The sequence below is a fragment of the Sceloporus undulatus genome, chromosome 7, assembly GCF_019175285.1.
Source record: "Sceloporus undulatus isolate JIND9_A2432 ecotype Alabama chromosome 7, SceUnd_v1.1, whole genome shotgun sequence".
NCBI lineage: Eukaryota > Metazoa > Chordata > Lepidosauria > Squamata > Phrynosomatidae > Sceloporus > Sceloporus undulatus.
The window spans coordinates 15,552,647-15,573,367 of NC_056528.1; the positions used below are offsets into that span (position 1 = coordinate 15,552,647).

The following is a 20,721-nucleotide window of genomic DNA, read 5'->3' on the forward strand; positions in this document are numbered from 1 at the left end:
TGCCCAAATGTGCTGTTGTGTGTGTTTTGGAATTGGGGGGGGGGTGTTTGGCCAGAAAGGGAAGTACATTTCTGCCATCTGTCTAGAAATAATGCCAAAATGTCCACCATTTTGAGCATGCCTAAGAAACATGCGTTTATATTAACGCTTTTTAAAATTATTTTCTTTTTTAGTTGTTTGTGTGTCCTCCATTTTAAAAATATGTCCTACATTTGGGACTAAATTTGTCCTACATTTTTTACATTTGTCCTGGTTTGGAGGTTGACAGTTATAGCAACCCTACTCCCAGCACTCTTCCTTGCCGCACAGATGGATTTCCAGCGCTAACCACCTCCCTCTGCACACTTCAACCCCCTCAAACAAACACCCTCCTGCGGATCAGTCAGAAATAGCTGCCACCCCCTTAGTGGCCTAGTATCTGCACAACGTTGGAAGCCTGAAGAAGGAGAACGTGCGACATGTGCGTGAAAAAACATATAGTGGACGAAGTCGCAAAAGAAGAAGAGACCTGTTCCTGCACCTAGTTGTGCAAAAGACAACCTTTCGAGGGGTGAAGCTGGCCATGAAAGATCATTCTGCAGAGATTCCCTGCATGCACACTGAAGTGGTTGTTGTTGTTGTTGTGTAGCTTCAAGTCCCCAACAATAACAACAACAACAACAACAACAGCCACCATGAATCTCATTTTGGGAAAACATGGGATCCCATCAAATGAAGAAATGCCAAGGAAACTCCATGATATGGTCTCCATAAGCTGGAACATGATTTGAAGGCACACAAAAACAACACTGCAGGGCCCAGAATCCCCTGCCAAAGTAGCTCCTGGCCATATCAACTGGGGATTCTGGATACTGTGGTCCAATAATAATAATAATAATAATACATAAGGAATTGCCATTGCCATCGTTAAGGAAACCTTCCCATGCACTGGCACCTCTGGACCAAAATCTTTAAATATTGATGCAGGAGGATGGAGAAAAAGCAGAATCTCAGAGAGCCCAGAAGCAGAGACTACAAATCCCAGGACGCCCTGCGCCTCCATCCACCACGTGATCCTTTGCAACCAAAAAAAAAGCCATGATCTTTTTAAGCAGAGCAGCCCTGTGTCGCTTTTTGCAAAAGGCGTTACCAGATTAGGAAGGAAGGAAGGAAGGAGAGCAACTTTGCAAGCTTGGCGCAACAGTTTCCCAAAAGGACAAAGCAAGAGGCTAAAAAGAAAGGACAAAAATGATGCCAGTAAGTCTGTTCTTTCCGATTCTTTAAACGGCTGCTCCTGTTTGTTTACAAGCGAAAGGCAAAGAACTGGGCAGCAAGTTGGTGGTGAAATGGGAAATGCTCTCAGTCTTACCTCTCTTCTTCTCTAAGAGGCTGATCCAGTTTTGGGAACCATATTCCAGGGAATCCCCTCAGTCTTGATATATAACCCCACTCTCTCTCTATAAAGGTAACTCTTCCTTTAGATCAGTGGATCCCAAATTTTGGGTTCTCCAGGACATTTTGGACTTCAGCTCCCAGAAGCATCAGCCATCTTGTCCAATGGTCAGGGATTCTGGAAGCTGGGGTCCAAAAGGACCAGTTTGGGCACCACTGCTTTAGATTTTGGGTCTATCCCAATATAGGGATACCAGCCCCATAGATATATCACTGAGGTGCATAAGGCTGAGAGAGAGAGAGAGAGAGACTTGTCCAAGATCAGGGTGACAGATGTCCTAGCCGCAAAGGAGGACCAGGCACCACAAAATGTAGGACCTTTGAGACAAATTGTAGTACATGCCCAACTCAAAGCTAAAAACTTCTGTAATATCAGTTCATGCTCCTTAGTCATGTTCCAAATGGAGGACATTGTGGAATTCCTCCTGGGCAGAAGGTTGAAAGGGAGGACAGGTCTTGGAAAAGGAGGACATCTGGTCACCCTGCATCTGGTGCGTTCTCACAGCTCAAGGAGAATTATTTAACTAGATCTCCCAAATCTCAGTCCCAGGGTGAGCAACTCCACCATGGACTAAACAGATGATGATAATAATAATAATAATGAGGAAATAATATTCAAACTCAGAAGTGGCCAGAAAAACTTACAGTTTTGAAAAAGTGGGGTATTTGATGCTGTCGTCATGTGCCTTCAAGTCATTTTTGACTTATGGCAACCCTATCATGGCACATTTCTCCTCCAAGGCTGAGAGAGTGTGACTTGCCCAAGATCACCCATTGATATTCCTGGCTGAGCTGGGAATTGAACCCTGGTCTCCAGAGTCTTAGACCAATGCTCAATCCACTATTCCATGCTGCTGTATAATAGTTAAACATTTTAAAAAGGGAAATTGTCATTCTTGAAGGGCTCCAGGAGAGGGAGATTCACTTTGTGGGTCAGAAAAAGAAGGGTCTGGAGGGGTTAAGGGTCATAGGTGACCCCTTCTCTAACCACTACACCACCCTGGCTCTCCTTGAACATAAGTGAGAAAGATCTCATTGAAGTCAATGAGATTTAAAACCAGAATTCTTTTGTAAGGTTATACAATCATACTGAAGTTCTCATAACCTTGCTTGGATCCGACCCACCAAGTTGGCATCGAAACATACTGTCTCCCCAATCCTTCATAAATGGGTCGGGGATCGGAAACAGCTGGACTAAAAACTGATAAAGCCGTTGCCTAATGCAAGGGCATATGTCGATCTCCTGACTGCCTCCGTCAAGCGCCACTGAGTCACATCAGATGTGGGGTTTTCCTTTTCAGCAAAACAGAGAAGGCGATTTCATTTGCATCCGAAAAGGAAACAAGTCATGCTTTGAGTTTCTGCACAACCTGCTCCCACATAAGTCTGACAAAGTGGGTCAATGCAGGTTGCATCTACACTGTAGAAAAAAAATACCATCTGATAGCACTTTTAAGTGCTGGAGCTTCATCCTATGGAATCGTGGGATTTGTAGTTTTACAGCTGCTTTCGCCTTTTCTGCCCAAGAGAGCTGGCGCCTCACACAACTGCCATTCCCTGTAGGATGGAGCCATGGCAGCAAACAGTGTTGAACTGCATTACTTCTACAGTATTGCGGTACCCGCAGTGCATCTACACCACACCAGTTATAGAAATTAGATCCCACTTTAACTACCATGGCTCCATCTTATGGGACCCTGGGATTTGTACTTTGATGCTTCTCGGGGACATTGCCATCCAACAGCATCTGCAAGGCTCTACGATACCTAACCCTGATCTAGAGGGTTGGCACAAGTTATCTTATAGGGTCAAGCCTGTCTTCCCTTTGGTCCAAGGAGCTGCTAAAACACAGGACAGCATGATCTTTTCTTCTTTCTCTGTACTGCTTTTGCTCGAAGTGTTTTGATTTAATTACCTAGCTAATGCGCTGCCTCCATTTCCTTCTTGGAGCCTTGAAAACCCTCCTCTTGTTTTCCCATTCCCAGAGAACAACTCACTTGGAACCACACCTGGGCAAGCCTAGTCTTGTGGGAGTTGCACCTGTTTGGCTTCCAGCTGCATCCTTGTTGTCCTGTGCCTTCAGGTCCTTCCCAACTTATGGTGGATCTGTCCTAGGTTTCCTTGGCACGGTTTGTTCAGAGGGGCCTTGCCCTTGCCTTCTCTGAGGCTGAGAGATTTGTACCCATTGGCTGCAATTGTTTCTTTAATACAGGAACTCCAGTGACTGGCACCTGATGGTTCATGGATCAGGGCTGATCCATGAGCCACCACTTTGACTAGCATGGATTCTGCGAAGGGAAGATTTAGACCTTTATTGTTGGATTTTGAACATAATGCACACCTCAGTTCTGGGAACCAGCCGTTCAATAGGTCGCATTTAGTCTCACATTAAAATCAAACAGCTGAAAATCTTTCTTTGGTCAGTTTGGGGTTTTTATTTTGTGTAAATCAGTAAGACTTGGAGAATTTCCACTTGGAGATTCATACCTCCTCCATCCTCCAAAGAAACAAGTACTACCGAGTATTGACCTCTCGAACCAGGGATTTGAAAGATGCCAATCCTGTTTACCATCTTGTTTTGGAGTGCCAACGTTAAGCTGAACAGAAGGCATCAATTAGACAGATTAAGGCAGCAAATAATCATAGGCTTCAGTGGGAGGAAAACAACATGTGATCCAATTCTTTCCTCACACAGGAACAAACCAATGTCTTATGCAGAGCATCCCCCTGAGAATAGAGAAAGGCTTGCTAGCATCTTGGGCAGGTATCATTCCCACTATCTCTCCCCCAGGAATATTTTACATCTGTATCCCTACAGATGTGGGATAGATCATGGACACAGCTTGGTAGACCTATGTGCAGAAGTGGGTAATGAGTGGCCCACTAGATCTTGGCCAACAATTCCTTTCTGCCTTAGCCAACATTGACATATTGGATGATGGGAGTTACCTCTAAAACATTCTGTAAAGGGCCAGATGTTACACATCCTGGTTCCAATGTCAATAGGGACCATGAATTCACTTTGGGTGAATTAGTTCAGACTTTAAGAGCTATCCATGGTGCTCAGGTCATGGTGGGATGGTTATGCAACACCTTGGATAGCTCCTTATGAGCTATCTAAAGTCCAGAGTGGCTTCACCAACCCACTGACACGGGTCACCAGTCGTGTGCCAACTGCCACTGGCAGGATGTGAACCAGTTGCAAATGTTTTTGTGACCAAGGCTCGCAGGGACCATGAACCAACCGTCCTGGAGTTTATTACGGTTGGCCCTCCATATCCACAAATTCAACCAACCATGGTTCAAACATATTCCTCCTCCTCCCAAAGTCAAACCTTGATTTTGCCATTTTATCTAAGGGACACCATTTTACTATGCCATTGTATATAATGGCATCCATGGGTTTTGTTTTCCAAGCGGGATCCTGAAAGCAAACCCTGATCAGAGACTCCAACGGTGGTCTTGTAAGTCATAGTCCAACACTCAAACCACTATGCCACACTGACTACCCTGTTATAAAGAAGATTTGCTCAGAGGATGTTTTTCTTTGCCTTCCTCTGAAGCTGAGAAAGTGTGACTTGACCAAGATCACCCAGTGGCTTTCTATGTCTGAGCGTGGATTCGAACCCTGGCCTCCTGGAGTCCTTGTCCAATACCCAAACCAGTACACCGCCGTGGTTCTCAGGTTCCACTATATAGTAATAGGGGGGAAAAAGAATGCATTGTTATGGCCATGAAGTCCTGCCAGTACCAATATTTTGTTCTTTCTCTCTCTCCTTCCACAAATCCTTTGCCCATCTGCTGCAGATGCATTTTTATTTCTCGGACAAAGTGGTCCTTCTGTTTGACTTCTGGAACGTCCACAGCCCAGCAGGTAGGAAAACAAAACAGTCTTATCTAAGTAAAAATATATGCTGCCGAGCCAAATTAGAGAGATACTAGAAGACGGAGGAGATTATAGGAAACCTTAGCGGGAGAGAAGATAGAGGACGGTTATGAAAGATGGCTCTGTTTAGTCCGGTACCTGAGCTCTTTCGAGATAACAGCTCTCCTTTGAATGCTTGACTTCGTAATCTTTGCTGAGTCCAAAATGGAAAGGTCAGGTACACATGCTGGGTGAGGGAACAACAACCTTCCAACCCAGTCTGCCCGTTGTTTTGGTCTTTTTAAATATACAGAGATTGGAAGGTGCACGCCTTAAGTGACCAAAAACTACCCCTAATGTGTGGCATTCTGTAATCTCATTAAGAACTTTATCTTCTAAAAAGAATAATCCCAAGAAAATGTTACTTGTCCCCCTAGACATTCAATGGAGAAGCACCCTGGCCTTCTGCTCCCATTTTCCATCCTAAAGACAACCCTGCTAAGAACCAACTTTAACTGGAAAAGAAAGAGTCAGGCTGCATTTCTTGGAGGGGAACAGCAAAGGCCTTAAGCAATGGACTTGAGGCAGGGGCTAAAGCTTTTAAAAGGTTTTAGAAGGACCTTTCCACCTCAAGCCCATTGCTTAATGCATTTGCAATTCCCCTCCAAGAAATGTACCCCATGCTCTGGTATTGGTCCTTGCCTGTTGCTTGAAGTGGATGACACCAGCAAGTCGATCACTGAAAATATGCAAGTTCAGTGCTTCATTTATTGCCAAGTCAAGGGTGAGTCAAGTCATAGAAGTGACTTGAATCTGAGTTAGTTGACTCAAGTTTGTATCCCTGGGGATTGCCATCCCACCAATCTCGAAACCGCCAACAAAACTAGTAGTCTTTTAGGGTGGAATCTGCTTGGGGCACTACACTGGTGCAACTCCTAGTGTAATACTCCATAGGGGTTCCAGGCTTTGATTTTAGCAGGTACCTTTTGAAAACCGCTTCCCACACCCCAAAGCTAAGACTTGTAGGAATCCCATTGCAGGCTGAAATTCTCAACAGACCATACTCAGTCAGGGAGGTAAGAGATAACAGCCATACTCTTCCATGAATGTAACTCTCCTTCTTTTGACAGGGATGGTCCTCTCGGTTGTGGTCATCATGCTGCTCGCAGTGTTGTATGAAGCCATCAAGGTGGGCAAGGTGAAACTGATTCAGCGCACAATGCCTATCATCCCCCCCAGCATCAGCCAGGAGACTTTAGGAGAACCAGAGAGGGGATCTATTAACATGGGCACAACCCACCTAACCAGCATTCCAAAAATGTAAGAAAAGGGGGGCAGAATGACGGGGGGAGGAGGGACTGTCCTTCATCTCTCCAAAGACTCATTAGCAAATTCAGTAACCGTCTTCTAAGTAGTAGCTCCCATACTGCAGAATTCCTTCCTAAAAGAGTTTTACTTGGCCTGTTCAGTTTCTCCTTGATGAAAAAAGTTGTTCCCTGATATCAACAATTTAGTTATGAATGTGCAAAAAGGGAGCATCTTTGGGCTAAAGCCTATCTAAACACTAGCAGGCGCAATGAGCCACCTATCAAGGTGCAAGGAAGATGACATTTCCACTTCTCCTGGCAGCAAATGAAACTGTGACAATCAGAAGCAGGACTCCATTGGGATTTCTTATTGCAGTCTAGATTTTTTTTAGATTGGTTTGCCAGAATCATGGATGAGAACCGTGCCACACTCTGCCATTGATTTTCAGACCTTGCTTATTAACTTTAGAAGTTAAACTAATTTTGATGTGGAAATCTGGAAGGATGGAATGCAAGAAAGAAAGAAGCCAAGGGCTAGAAACAGAAAGAGAGGGAGACTTGCCCATTCCAGCATTTCTAGGTTTGGAGCCTAAAGCTGTTAAACTAGCAAATGTGATATGTATGTTTCCAAATCAGATCCCCATCATTTGGTCTAACCTTCTTTTTCTTTTTGCAAAAGCCAATTGCCTTGGCATGTGGCCCAGACCTTCATCCATGTGGTGCAGGTGGTCCTTGGATACCTGGTGATGTTGGCTGTGATGTCCTACAACTCGTGGATCTTCCTGGGTGTGATAGTAGGCTCGGCCGTCGGGTACTATGTCGCATATCCGCTGCTCAGAGTCCGATAGCAGCGCCATGGTCTACTCTGGTGAAAACTCAACTGGGTGTATCAGGCACTGATCCAACAAGGACAGGCCAGAAGTCATCTCAATGGTGGTTGCAAGTCTTTCTTTCCACCTAATTTGATTTCTGAGCTCCACCTGCATAAGACTGCCGATGTCTGGTTTTTTGCCCTGTTTTCAAACAGCGTTATTTGCTTCCAGATTTGTTTTCAAAAGATCCTCAAGTGCCTTCGAACAGATTTCTAAAGTCTGTCTCTATGTGTTTGTAGTTGTCAGGGAAGCTGGTTTGCACACCAAGTCAGATCACAGGTCCACCGAACCACACATTGTCTGGTGTGACCAGCTGCAAATCTCCAAGATCTCAGGCAATGTATCTGTCCATGTCTATGTGTGGTTGCTGTTGTTGTGTGCTGGGTCTTAAACTACAACTCCTACCCACAGCCTGTTCCAGCCACAGCTTAAGTGTTAAACCCTTAAGACAACCAGTTTACTAATGTTAACTGGATGCAGGAAATTTACAAAATGTCTTGTTTTAAACATTGGAGCCAGTGTGGTGTAGTGGTTTGAACACTGGACTACGACTCTGGAGATCAGCGTTCGAATCCATGAAAACTACTGGGTGACCTTGGGCAAGTCACGCTCTCTCAGCCTCAGAGGTTGGCAATGGCAAACCCCCTCTGAAGAAACTTGCTAAGAAAACCTGATGATGGGGTCACCATAAATCAGAAATGACTTGAGAGCATGCAACAACAACAACAGAACCACTCTTAAATTTTAAAACATTTACTAATTATGTAAATTATTGAAATGAGGCAATTTTAAAGAGTGGCTGAAAAATATAAAGAAAACCAGGGCCCAGTGCATTAATTCTTAACCAACTGTTTCCAAGGTTAGCCGTCATGAATACCAGGCTTGGACAAAGTGTCGCTTTGGGACTCTAAGGTGCAGTGCCCAAAGCTCCCCAAACTGCAAGCCTTAAACCCCAAATTTTAATCTTTTACACCAATTTTCAGGTTATTTTTTATCCCAAATGACCCCAGACAGGAGGTTTACCTTCTTCAAACCCCCTAGAAGTCCAAAAAATTGCCCCAAATGGCCACCAGAAGTGACATGTTGAAATGTGACAGTGTGACCCACCAGAGGAGTGCAGAGGGGTAGTGGTTGTCTCCCACCTTGGTGCTGTTGTAATTCACTTGGAGAACTGAGAGGTTGCATGGTTGACTTGGAGGTACACAACAACAACAACAACAGGTGATCTTCACACCACCTTCTCCGTGGGAGACACGTCAACCAACGTGTTCAAGAGAGTCCACATTGTGCTAAGGATGAGACGGGTCGTGCTGGCATTAAATAAAGCTGGATTTTATTATTAATATATATATATAAGCACATTTCTTTCTTAAACATTTGGTATAAGATCTGCAATAAACTATCTCGGAGAGAGACAGGAAAAGGCAGGCTTTGGATCCAAAACAATAAGGCACTTTTGAAACAAACACGATGAGCCCAAAAGGGCAAATTTCCCCCCATCATTTAACAGAAACTATCAAAAAATATGGAACACGGACATGGAAATTGGAATGTTACAACTCCAGGTAGGAAGAAGTGTGGAGTCGAGATCATTGGCCATTTCCCTTATCAAGTCTTCCTCAGGTACGTAACACCCATCTATAGGATTTTCCTGTCTAACAGGGTCTGTTCCCAAATCAAAAATGTCCCCGCAACATGCATCATGAAAGATACTCAATCCCACCATGACCATAGCTCTTTACTTAACTCTACATACATATGGATGTCCATACACACACATACATGGCATTTAGGTTTTCCAGTCTGTTAACCTTTTCAGCCATTAAAAACAGGCACATGTTGGTGGACAGTAACACAAGGCCTGGATGCCTGAAGGCCTTCCAGATGTTTCTGGACTGCAACTCCCAGCATTCCTCCCCAGGGGCTATGCTAGGTAGGGAGTTTCAGTCCAACAACTTTGGAGGGCCTTGATTCCCATCCTAGCTCACTGAGAGTGTTATCTATGCTGCAACTACAACAGTGATAGAAACTATTTGTCCACTTGCTTCCAGACAGATACAAATATTGCTCTGCTCCAAAACAGCTTCTAGATAGACCTTCCAAAACTAGTTCTTATACACTTCCATTCTCAAGCCAAGACTCATGCTCATGCTTCACCTACAGGATCCTGCAATTGGAACTCATGGACTCACTCCACAATTCTGGAAGAGGACCAGGAGACAGGGAAAGAACAGCTGCTCTCCTTGCCATGTCAAACCCATTGAAGCAATGTTAAGACTTGGTGGGGATCTGAGATGGGAACACATCTTGCCACAAGCCCAAGGAAGGGTAGACCGGACAAAATCAGCCACCCTGTAATTGTTAAAGTGGAGATGGGGGAAGGAGACACCCAACAGATTAACAAAAACAAAAAAAGAAGTCAGACTCTCACATCTATGGGGTAAAGAAAACGTCTTGGAGGAGGGAGAAGGCATCTAGGGGAGCTTCGACAAATAACCAAGTTAGGGGACAGCTCAGAACAGATATGGGGAAAGCATTTGCCATACAGATTCCAGCTGCCATTCTTTGTTCCGCTGCTCCAGGCATTTCTTAGCATCCCCGATAAAGTGTCTTTTCAGTAGAAACAGGTGGAGGAGAGCCAACACCCACATCCCAAACACTCCCATTGTGAAAGACAGACAGAGAGAAAAGGTGCAAAGAAGGGATTGGGGGAACGAATCCACGTTGCGGCTACGTGGCCCAGAAAGCTCAACCCTGCTTCTGAGAGGCATCCGGTTCATTCTCTCCCCCCCCCCCCATCAAATAAAAGAGGCAACCTCTTCCATTGGGATTGAGCACATACAAAGGTAAGGGTGTTACTGGACCAGCCTAGGTGGTCTCTATATCCTCTCCACCTCCCACCCCTGTTTTGCAGAGTTCCTGCCTCCTTTGGTGTTTACGTGGTCGAGAGAAAACCTCTCTTGTAAGCCAGCAAGGGTCACGATTCCTAGAACTGAGTCTGCGTCCCCTCGCTGTTGTCTGTGACTCCAGGGCTGTTCTCCAAGGATGGCTCTGCTTTCACCTCCTGGACCTGAGTTGCCACCTCTCCCGTCTCCTTATCACCGGGTTCACGGTGGTTCCCTTGGGATCCCCTGTCAACAGCTGGGGAAGGTGATTCATCTGCCGGTGTGGCATCCTTGGCTTCTTGTACATTTCTCTGGCATTCAGCAGAATCTTCTGGCAGATGTTCTTCTATCACCGGAGCAGCTTCCTTTTCTTTCTCCTCCTCCCTATGCTCTGCAATTCCTTTGCTCTCTTGGATAATGGTGCCATTGCTTAGGGGTTCCTCGGCCTTTCCACCAACAGCAACCGGGGATTCCACGTGGAATTCCTTCACCAACATTGTACGCAACTCTTTCAGGCTGCTGGGGGAACCCTGCGTCGGTGTTGGGCCACCTTCAGATTCCTCTGGCTCTGTCGCATCTGGTGATGCCTCCAAGGAAGTGACATCATAGGATGGGGTCCCTTCGTCTGTGTGGATGACTGACACCACTTGCTTAGCCCTGCGCTGCTTCTCATCCGCTGGATCGGATTCTTCCTGGCTGCCAAATTCCTCCCCCCAGTTGATGGGTGTCCCCTCGCCCAGCAAGTGCAGGTTGGGGTCACTGTTGTGCATCACAATGCTGTCACGATACAGGTTGTGTTTCCGCTGCACGGCTGCCTCCTTCACAGCTGAAAGGGTTCAAGCAAAAACAAGAAACTCATTCAGGATGGGGATCAACACTGCAAAGCTGACCCAATGTTTCAATATTCCCATTAGCAAACTAGATCATTTAGGGTGTTGAAAAAGCATCAGAATATTAAACCAAATGCTCTTTGCTTTATTTTTCTAATTATTAAGGTGTTTTTTTAATTTCTACTTTTTCCATAAAATTGGGACTCAGGGCAATTGTACAATGCACAATATAGGATGTGCGCAGCCACAATGTGCAACAACAGCAAATTATAGGATGCATAACCACAATGCAGAAGGTCCAACTTGCAAAGGCAAGGCAGAAATGAACATGCTGTCTCTGCAACTCCACCTCCACTGCTATCAGCAGAATACGTCAGTTGAGCAATGGTGACTTTTTCACCCTGTGTGCATAGCATGACTTACACATGCTTTGCAACGACAGCATTCCTCCCAATGTCCAGCCAGCCAGCCAGACTCTGCTTAAGTATTATGTCAAAGAGTATTACGTAGCAGATATTTATTCCACTGATGAACAGCAATTCTCATTGGGATGTTTCTCCTCTTACTTTGTTGAAATATGCTCCTCTCTATTTCCCACTCATTGGTTTTCAAACCTCTGGAGCACATCTGCTCTATCGTCTGCACTGACAGTTCATCTGGTATTTGAAGACTGCTATCTTGTTTTCTAAATCGAAATCTAAGATGCTCTTTCAACTGTGCCCTACAGGACTTGGGTTTTTGGACCTCTATTCCATCCTGAATGTACTTCAGCTTATTAGTGTCCTTCTAAACTAAAAGGTACCAACCAGAATTAGACAAAGCTTTCCAGATGAATTTCCTTTTGTAATGTGCAGGGCCTGGGGTTAAGAAGACCATAAAGAGGACCAAATACCCTCCATCCCACCAGACTGGTAATATTGTACTTCCTCTATGCATGCACAGATGACTTTTTCTTACCCATCATAATGTCTTTCATGACCGACTGGAGGACCACTTCTTCATACGTGTTCTCCACCAGGATGAAGCGGGCAAAGTCCTCGAAAATCAGCTCCTGGAACCTTGCCAGGTCCTGTCGAGAGAAAGGATGTCACCAGAAAAGTCAGGGATTACGGTAGGGGTGGGCACAGTGTGGCTCCAGGACTGTTATGGGGACCCAGGAATGAAAACTTGCCTGCCCTCCTGTGCTGGCTCAGGCTGGTTAGACATACAGTCCAACAACACCTCCAGGGCCACATGGTCCCCAGCTTTTCCATGCTATGTACTTTCAAGTCAGCTCTGACTCACAGAAATCCCATCTAGGTTTTACTTGGAAAAAATTGTCCAGCAAAGGCTTGCCCTGGCCTTACTCTGAGGCTGAGAGTGTGTGACTCGTCTCAGGGAAAGTCAATAGCAAACCTGCTCTGAATAAATCTTGCCAAGAAAACCCCACAATAGGTCTGCGTTGGGGGGTCACTATAAGTCAGAAATGACTTGAAGGCACACAACAACAACTCCCACAACTGTCTTGCTAGCATGGCTGCTTGGAGATTTTGGTAGTCACAGTCAAAGAAGATAACCATGTTCAAGCTCTGGGGGGTGCGATACTCTTTGCTTGTCATGTATGACTGGGATGGCAGGACTTCCTTCACCCCAGCAGCACCTACTTCTTGCCATGGAGCCATCCTTACCCCTTTGCATGTGGGTGCCAACTTCTTCAGTAGGAAGGGAATGGTGATTTGCAAGAGGGCTTCCCGGAAGAACTTCTTCCTCACCGTGCTGCTGTCATAGTCATATTTCTAATGGGGAAAGAGGAGAAAGGAGAAACAGAGTCATACTGTTGAAGGGGAAACCCAATTTTCAGGAAGGAAATAAAAGGATGCATCTGGGTATCCTTTGATGTCATGGATCCAGGACTTGCAGGGTTGAAGCACCAGAATTTTTTTGTTCAGCAGAAACAAAGACAGTGCCTACCACCCCAAGAAAATATAACTTAGACTAAAAGCACTGAAAAGAAAATCAAATCGAAACTAGGATAGGTGCTCAGAAGTCTTCCCAAGACTGGGGAGAGGAATCACCAGCACCATAACTATCTTTGAGAGGAAAGAGAGAAGAAGAAAAAAATGAGGCAACAAAAATAGAAGCTAAAGATGGAAAGGTTCTGTGTATGCAGATGTATTGTTTGTGTGGGACCTAAGTTGGTTGTCGGAGGAAACCCAGGCAGCATTGAGCCTTACCTTGAGCACACGCTCCTGGATGCGCTGGATAGCTTTGCACAGTTCGTCTTTGCTGAGCGACTTCCCCAGCTCCTGATGGAGGAGTGTCTCAAAAGTGTAGACCGTATCGTCCATTTGCTATATTGCGAGATGGTAAAAACAAACAAAAAACACATCGTCATAATCATATTCAGGACTTTTCCCCAGTTCAGAACTCAAAGCAGCTTACGACAAGTTTTCTTACCAAAGCGTAGTTGAAAATTTGTCATATGCAAATGTTTATTAAATATTAAAACATTACAACTAGTCCAAACATGTAGTAAGTCTAGAGGGAGAAAATGCGGCACAAGAGAAGAGGCATGGATTGTGCACAAAGACTCTCCCATCCACTAGAAGGCGCTGGTGGCCCATTCCCTGCCAGGCCACAGAAACATCAGTCCATGCATTAGCAATCTGGAAGAGTAGGCTGGACTATACAGAACTAGATAGGCTCTTGGTTGCATGACATGATAATGGATAAGGAGGCTGAGAAGGCTTTCAGAAAAGGACTAGATGAGTCAATGGCTTTTACGTACGTACAATTCAAAACATTAAAAAGGAATTAAATTATTACGGTAATAAAGCAGATAGGTATTAAAAGAATAAAACATCATTTACAATCTTCTGGTACTTCCTTACCTGCCTCATCAGGATCTGGGCCCTTTGCTTGAACACTGAGGCACTGGACACATCAAACCTCTGCTGGAGGCCCTCCAACTTCAGCTGGTCCATCTTCTCATAACAGGATTGCATCTTGACGGGGTGGAAAGCCAGCTGAGAAAGTTTCTCCATGTACTTTTGGAGAGGTAAGAGAAAGAAAGCCAAAATAATGTACTGTATAAAACCATGGCATCTCTAGGCTTGAGCACCAAGAGGTATCTAGATATCAAAAACCCCAAAAATATGACTGTCTTCCAAGGAGCAACAGGGCCATATCTACTCTACACAATTATAACAGCTTGATACCAAATTTTCTGTGAAGGGAGCAATGTCCAGGAACATATTTACTTTGCTCACTGAAGTACACTCATACTGTTTTTCATCATTAGGTTTTTAATTCATGTACCTTCATGTCAAAACACGCCTTTCCCTTTCCTCCCACCCATGATCATCTCCCCTTCCTGAAACACTTTCCAGTACCAAGACCCCCAAGCTTCCATCTTACCTCCCCCAGCTTCTCTGTTCCCCCTTCGTTGACGATATTCAAGTTCATGTCGGTGACTTCCTTGAAGAAGACCTCCCGTACCTCGGCAAAGCCCTGGCTGGTGGGGATCATCAGGGCTTCCAGGATGGAAGGGATGTATGGTTGGACATGGTTCCGGACGCAGATCTCAGCTTTGGAGAAGACGGAAGCTGTTGGGGAGTAAAGAAAGCAACAGCAAGGTCAAGACTGAAGCAGCAGGCAAGATGTCAGCTTGCAAGATATCATCCGAGCTTTGGAGGGGCAAGGGAATGATTTTTGGACTAACACCTTCAGAATCCCATCGTTGTTGGGGATTGTGGGAGCAGTATTCCCCTAATCTGGCCTGCTGTCTTCAGTTGTGGTGGAAGAATTGATTCTATTGTCAATTTTCAACAGGCAGTCCAATTGGGTTTCCAACAGCGAATGCGGAGAATGGGCACCATCTTGTCCAAATTGGGAAAGAGGGCACTGGTTCTGCTAGGCCATTGGCGGACAGTTGTGGCCTTCTATGAGTATTTTTGGACTCTCGTTACTATAAATCCTACACTATTAGCTACACCGGCTGGGAATTATAGGAGCCACAGTCCAACAAGATACAGTGGGACAGTCACTGGTCCTTTCCTGAGGGAGTGCTGTGACAGGAATACATCTATGGGGTGGGGAAATGAAGGCATTGCCCCACAAATTAGAATCCTAGTCCCCCACCTGGAAATTTTCTTTCAGTCCCCAAATATGTAGCATTGCAGTAACTGAAAACTTCAGCAAAGCCATTAGAAATACAGTTTAGGCATCCAAATAAAAAGGGCCAGGCAATTGAAGAGAAGCGCCCAGTTGCCCACCTCGTATCTTGCTGGCCAAGTGCTCTTTGGATTGGATGATCTGGTCCATATCTGTGCGGATGGTGCTCTTCAACTTAGGAGCCTGAAGGTCACATTCTGTCACAGCCGCATCGTAACGGGCTTTCGTCTGGTCATAGACCATCCTGTACACAGCATCAGAGACCTGGAAAAAGAAACGGAAAAGGATGGGGAGGTATGGAAGGAGAAGAAGAGATGGGGAAAGAACACATCTTACTTTTTTGTACATCTTAGTAAGCAATCCCCATTCTTGATGGGGAGGTTTCAATTCAACTTGTACACATCACAGGCGGTATGGTCACACTAAAAACTAGTGTGGTGTAGTGGTTGAGTATTGGACTATGACTCTGGAGATCAGGGTTCAATTCCTTGCTTAGTGGTGGAAACCCATGGGATGACGTTGTGTGAGTCACACACATTCAGCCCCAGAAAAACCCATTCATAGGTTCCTCTTAAGGCTGCCATAAATCAGAAACACTTGAAGGCACACAATAACAACAATGTAAAGTCAAAAACACTTGAGGACACAACAACAACAACAACAACAGCAAGGCACCAGATCCCATCTGATCTTAGAAGCTAAGCATCATCAGCCCTGGCTAGTACTTGGTTGGGAGACTGCCAATGAATCCCAGATGCTGTAGGCTATATTTCAGAGGAAGAAACTGGATAAACCACCTCTGAGTATTTTTCTCCCCATAAGAAAACCATATGAAATTCATGGGGGTCGCCATAAGTCAGCGGCTGACTTGAAAGCACATGCAGACACACTTAAATTCAGCTTTGCTACCACAAACCTTTGCCCACTTGGGGAGATCTCTAGATGCAATGAAATGCTGCAGCATGAGAGTGCTCTTGGGGTGTGCGCTGGCCTTGATAGTTGGAGAGATACGAAGAATGCTATAACTCGGTGGTACAAATAACCCCAAAGTGTCCTTGGCACAGAGTTCCAGAAGTTCAATGCATACATAACCATACTCAAAGGGACTTTGGGAACACTGTGCTCATCATTTGCTCACCTGGATCCACACCCTGTGCCTCTCCTGGGCTTTGCCCTTCAGCCGGGGGCCAATCATGTTCTTCAGTTCGGGAAGGAGCTCCTCCATCACCAAATTGCTCAAGACCTGGAAAGATAAAAGAAATGCAGCAGTTCTTTATTTGTGAATTTGTTTGAACCCCACCTTTCCTGCAATGAGTTCAAGGCAAGCTGCAGGGCCATTCCTTTGTATTTTGCCCCTGGTGAGGAGAAGCATTCTCCCTTTGGTTCACCACTGTTGAGAAGAGGCATTCCCTTATATTATTATCACTGCTGAGAAGAGGTGCTCTTGCTTATGTTTGCTATGGCTGAGAAGAGGCATTCTCTCTTATGTTTACCACGGCTGAGAAGAGGCATTCCCTCATATTTTTGCCACCGTTGAGAAGAGACATGTCTGCTTCTGTTTCAAAGCAATAGCTGGATTCTTACAGTGAGACTGGCCAAGAGTTCTTTCATTCAGTGGCTCCCCTAGATATTGCATTGTATCTCTCTGTCCCTCTCCCCAGATCTCTATGGGGGCTTCTGCTTTCAGGGAATGCTCCCCCCCCCAAGACTCACCTGTGCCTCATTGCCACAGAGCATGTCCCAAGTGCCATACTGTTCCTTCGACTGACGGTACATGCGGACGGCATCTGTGAAGGCAGGAGCTTCCACTTTGGAGTCCTCTGGGATTCCTGGAAATGGATGGTGGGGATGAAAGGAGGGGAAAAGGCAGGTAAATTCATTTAGTTCATCAAGGCAACAAAGCAACAGAAATTAATCTGCCCCTCGGGAAAAAACCCACCTTGATAGCTCTTGGTTTGATTTAAATCCAAGCATCAAGAAAACTCTTGTACTAAGGAAATATTATGCTTCCCAGAGCTAAAAAGATGAAGCTCTTTTGCATCCATTTCTCTCCACTGTGTGATGATAAAATTACAAGTGCAAAATAAAAATACAAATATATTTATTTGCTAGATTTGTAACCCACTTTTCCTTCAAGGAGCTCACAGCCCCATATATGATCATCTTCTCCATTTTTATCCTCACAACAAGTCTGTGGGGTTGTTTAAATCTGAAACACGAAAGAAAGTTGCTTTCTGGACAATCCTCATGTCCAAAAAGGCCAGTGGCCATGCATGCAAGTGGATTCTGGGAGCTGTCAACCAAGAAAGCAACCAAGAAATATTACGCTATGATTAGAAGATGAGAGAAAGGGAACCCCGGTTGCACCCCACAAAAAACTATTCATATAGGTTAGTATTTTACTGACAGAGATATTTCTAGTTATGAAGGGACCTGACCTAAGATCAGGCAAGCTTGTGAGACTGAAAGGCTTTTCTCTCCCCTGTCAACATGAATGCAACTTGACTCACTTGCATCGAGACACCTGCAGCCATGCACTCTGCAGAGCCTTGTCTCCAACAATATAGTGGTGACCAGGGAATCCCATCTCCCTATTCTACACACAGGGCACGATTTGCTTCCGATCCCTATGTTTCACTGGCTTTAAAGGACCAAGCCAAGGAGGAAGCCTTTGAAATGAGGGCTAAAACTGGGCTCTGGAAAAGCAAAAGCAAAACAAAAGTTCAAAACATGAGCCTGGAGTTGAGTCTTTGGCGGCTCAGGAAATCAGGGTTAAATCCACCAAAGGACAACTTATGTCCAGAGGGGCCACGCTGGCGGAAGTGGAGCCTTCCAAAAGGAAATTGCCACATTTGGGCAGTCCAGGGAGGGATGGTGAGGAGGGGAGAGAAGGAACAAGAGGAGAGCAAGGGGCTAAAAATAGTCCGACAAGAGGATGAATCACAGACAGCACATGACTTCCAAAAATTTAAGGAAATGGGGGGAGAGAGAAAAGAAACTCCCATGGAGAGGCAAGGGTTCCCTGAAGCTGCTTTTGCAGCTGCCAAAGATTCTCTCTCTGTAATTCATGGGAAGAGAATGGGAAAAGAAAGGGGGGAATGCTCAATATCTCTTCTTTTACCCTGTTTCCGATTTTGCTTGAAACAAAGCAAGCAGCTTTGGGGCCTGGCTGCAACAAGGAAAGGCCGCAAGGTTGCGGGTGCAAGAATAAAAAGCAGTGGTGCAAACCACTCTGCATTGGGTGGAAGAAAGAAGACACAAAACCATGAGCTAACCATTCCAGTGTGTGTTGTCTCCATGACCCAGAACTGTCAGCAAGCACCAGAGGAAAAATGTTGCACAGGAGGCAGCGGAGAACAGCCTCCTTGAGCAACATTTGCTTCTTTCCATGGAAGTGGGAATGAAAGACGGGGAAATGCTGGTAAGATTTCATGAAGGAGATGAAGGGGGTGCAACACAAAGGGATGTACTAGATGCCTAGGACATGCAAGAGCATATTTCTTGCATCCTCTGGAAGAGGAAGATGGACACAGGACATAAGTGCATCGTCTCACAAGGTTGCAAAAAGCAGCTGGATTTGGAGACATCAAATGACACAGCTGAGCTGTGTTTGTGTATCCATGCACATGCATGCAGGGATGGATTATCAATGGTTCAGTTGGAGCAGTTCTTCCACACTGATAGGAGTCCAGTGCTGAAGGAAAACAAGGTGTCAGCTGCTTCTTTGTCAGTCCTGTGTTTCCCAATGTTTCTGATATCAATGATATTTTGTGGATCACTTCACTGAATAAAACTGCAAGAGATCAGGTGGTTGGTCTCACTGAAGCAGCAATATGATGGGCTTTTTTAATTGCTAATTTTATTGCTAGGTTTTAGCAGATTCGTTTTGTGAGCCACCTTGAATCTTGCTTTGGGTGAAAAGTGGCATGCATGCATACACACAAACACACAGTGCCATCCAAGTTTGTTATGTGCCTTCAAGTCATCTCCGACTTATGGTGACCCTAAGGTGAACCTATCATGCAGTTTTCTGGGCAAGTTTCTTCAGAGGAAGTTCACCAGCGCCATCCTCTGAGGCTGAGAGAATGTGACTTGCTCAAGGCCACCCAATGGGTTTCCATGGCCAAGCCGGGATTTGAACCCTGGTCACCCGTGTGCTAGTCCAACACTCTAACCATTACATTCACCTCAATCTTGGGGTCTCACCTGCATACCTCCCTCCACCCCTTTCCATCTGCCCTTATGCAGCCAAAGATAGAACAGCCAGCCTGAACCACAGAGGACTTTCACTGAGGAAGGTGGCATTTCGCCATCTGGTGCCAAGCAATAAATTAACCTTGATGGCGGTGACATAAAACACACACCCAGGCAAGCAGACACACACACACACACTGCAGCAAAAGTCAAAGAGCTAACTCCCAAACATGACAGCTCAAAAAGAAAGAAAAGGGAGGAAGGAAAGAGAGAGAGAGGAGGGGAAGACAAGGGCAGCTATTGTGCACCAGGCAGTGGGCTGTGCCCAGTTCAGAATGCCAGGAGGGAGGGTACCACCCATGGGAGTCTGGCAGGGTGGGTAGGTGGTGATAAATCACCTTTTTCCTCCTTCCCCGAGTTGTTTTCCTTTTCTTTTTCACTCTCTCCCACCCATATAGTACATTCTGCACACACACACACAACCAGCCCAAAAGCAGGAAAGCGGCCAAGCCAAGGGATGGGGCAGGATGGGTGGGGACCACCGCATACCAAAATTTATAATAGAACTGCCACTCTCTGCCAACAAGGCCTCATCTAAGTTAGGGTTAACTTCCCAGCCTAGAAAGCAAGAGGGTGGGAAGGGGGGCTGTCTTGACCTTGCCGGTACCTGTCTAAATATGCCAGGGGGCCCTCTGTAAAGGAGGCGGCAAAAGGTGGCACATAGAAGTTGGCACACATCTGGGCTGCCAGATTGAAAGGGAAAGACAGATGTTGCTGGGAGCAGCCTTGACCTTCAAGCAGGTTATATCAGAAGCTCAGGCAAGGTGACACCACCAAAGACTATGGGTGCATCTTGTTGTTGTTGTTGTTGTTGTTGTTGTTGTTGTGTGCCTCCAAGTCATTTCTGACTTATGGTGATCGTAAGGAGAAGCTATCATGGTTGTTTTTTGTTGTTGTTTTTTTTGGTTTTTTTTTTTTTTTTTTGTTTTTTTTTTTTTTTTTTTGTTTTTTGCAAGATTGGTTCAGAGGAGGTTTCCCATTGCCTTCCTTTGAGGCTGAGGGCAAGTGACTTGCACCCAGGGTCACCCAGTGGATTTCATGGTCAAGCTGGGAATTGAGCCCTGGGCTCCAGAGTTGTATTCCAACACTAAAACCACTGCACCACACTGCCAGCATTGGCAATGG

At 45.5% G+C, this 20,721-nt stretch overlaps 2 protein-coding genes across 2 annotated transcripts in view; one reads left to right on the plus strand and one right to left on the minus strand.

Moving 5' to 3' along the window:
• The first annotated feature begins 1,061 nt into the window (after positions 1-1,061).
• SLC31A2 (solute carrier family 31 member 2) lies at positions 1,062-8,111 on the plus strand. Its single transcript, XM_042479437.1, has 4 exons — positions 1,062-1,236; positions 5,239-5,305; positions 6,427-6,616; positions 7,283-8,111. The coding sequence occupies exons 1-4, from the start codon at positions 1,228-1,230 to the stop codon at positions 7,449-7,451; spliced, it is 435 nt and encodes a 144-aa protein (XP_042335371.1). The 5' UTR covers positions 1,062-1,227; the 3' UTR covers positions 7,452-8,111.
• Positions 8,112-8,131: 20 nt separating this feature from the next.
• Positions 8,132-20,721, minus strand: part of NIBAN2 (niban apoptosis regulator 2) — a 50,968-nt gene continuing 38,378 nt past the window's right edge. Inside the window, exons 6-14 of the mRNA XM_042479436.1 lie at positions 17,056-17,171; positions 16,481-16,585; positions 15,444-15,606; positions 14,587-14,774; positions 14,061-14,216; positions 13,404-13,520; positions 12,858-12,965; positions 12,148-12,259; positions 8,132-11,186 (exon numbers count right to left, since the gene is read on the minus strand). Coding sequence (XP_042335370.1) covers positions 10,462-11,186; positions 12,148-12,259; positions 12,858-12,965; positions 13,404-13,520; positions 14,061-14,216; positions 14,587-14,774; positions 15,444-15,606; positions 16,481-16,585; positions 17,056-17,171 — 1,790 coding nt within the window. The 3' untranslated portion in view covers positions 8,132-10,461. The remainder of the gene's footprint in view (positions 11,187-12,147; positions 12,260-12,857; positions 12,966-13,403; positions 13,521-14,060; positions 14,217-14,586; positions 14,775-15,443; positions 15,607-16,480; positions 16,586-17,055; positions 17,172-20,721) is intronic.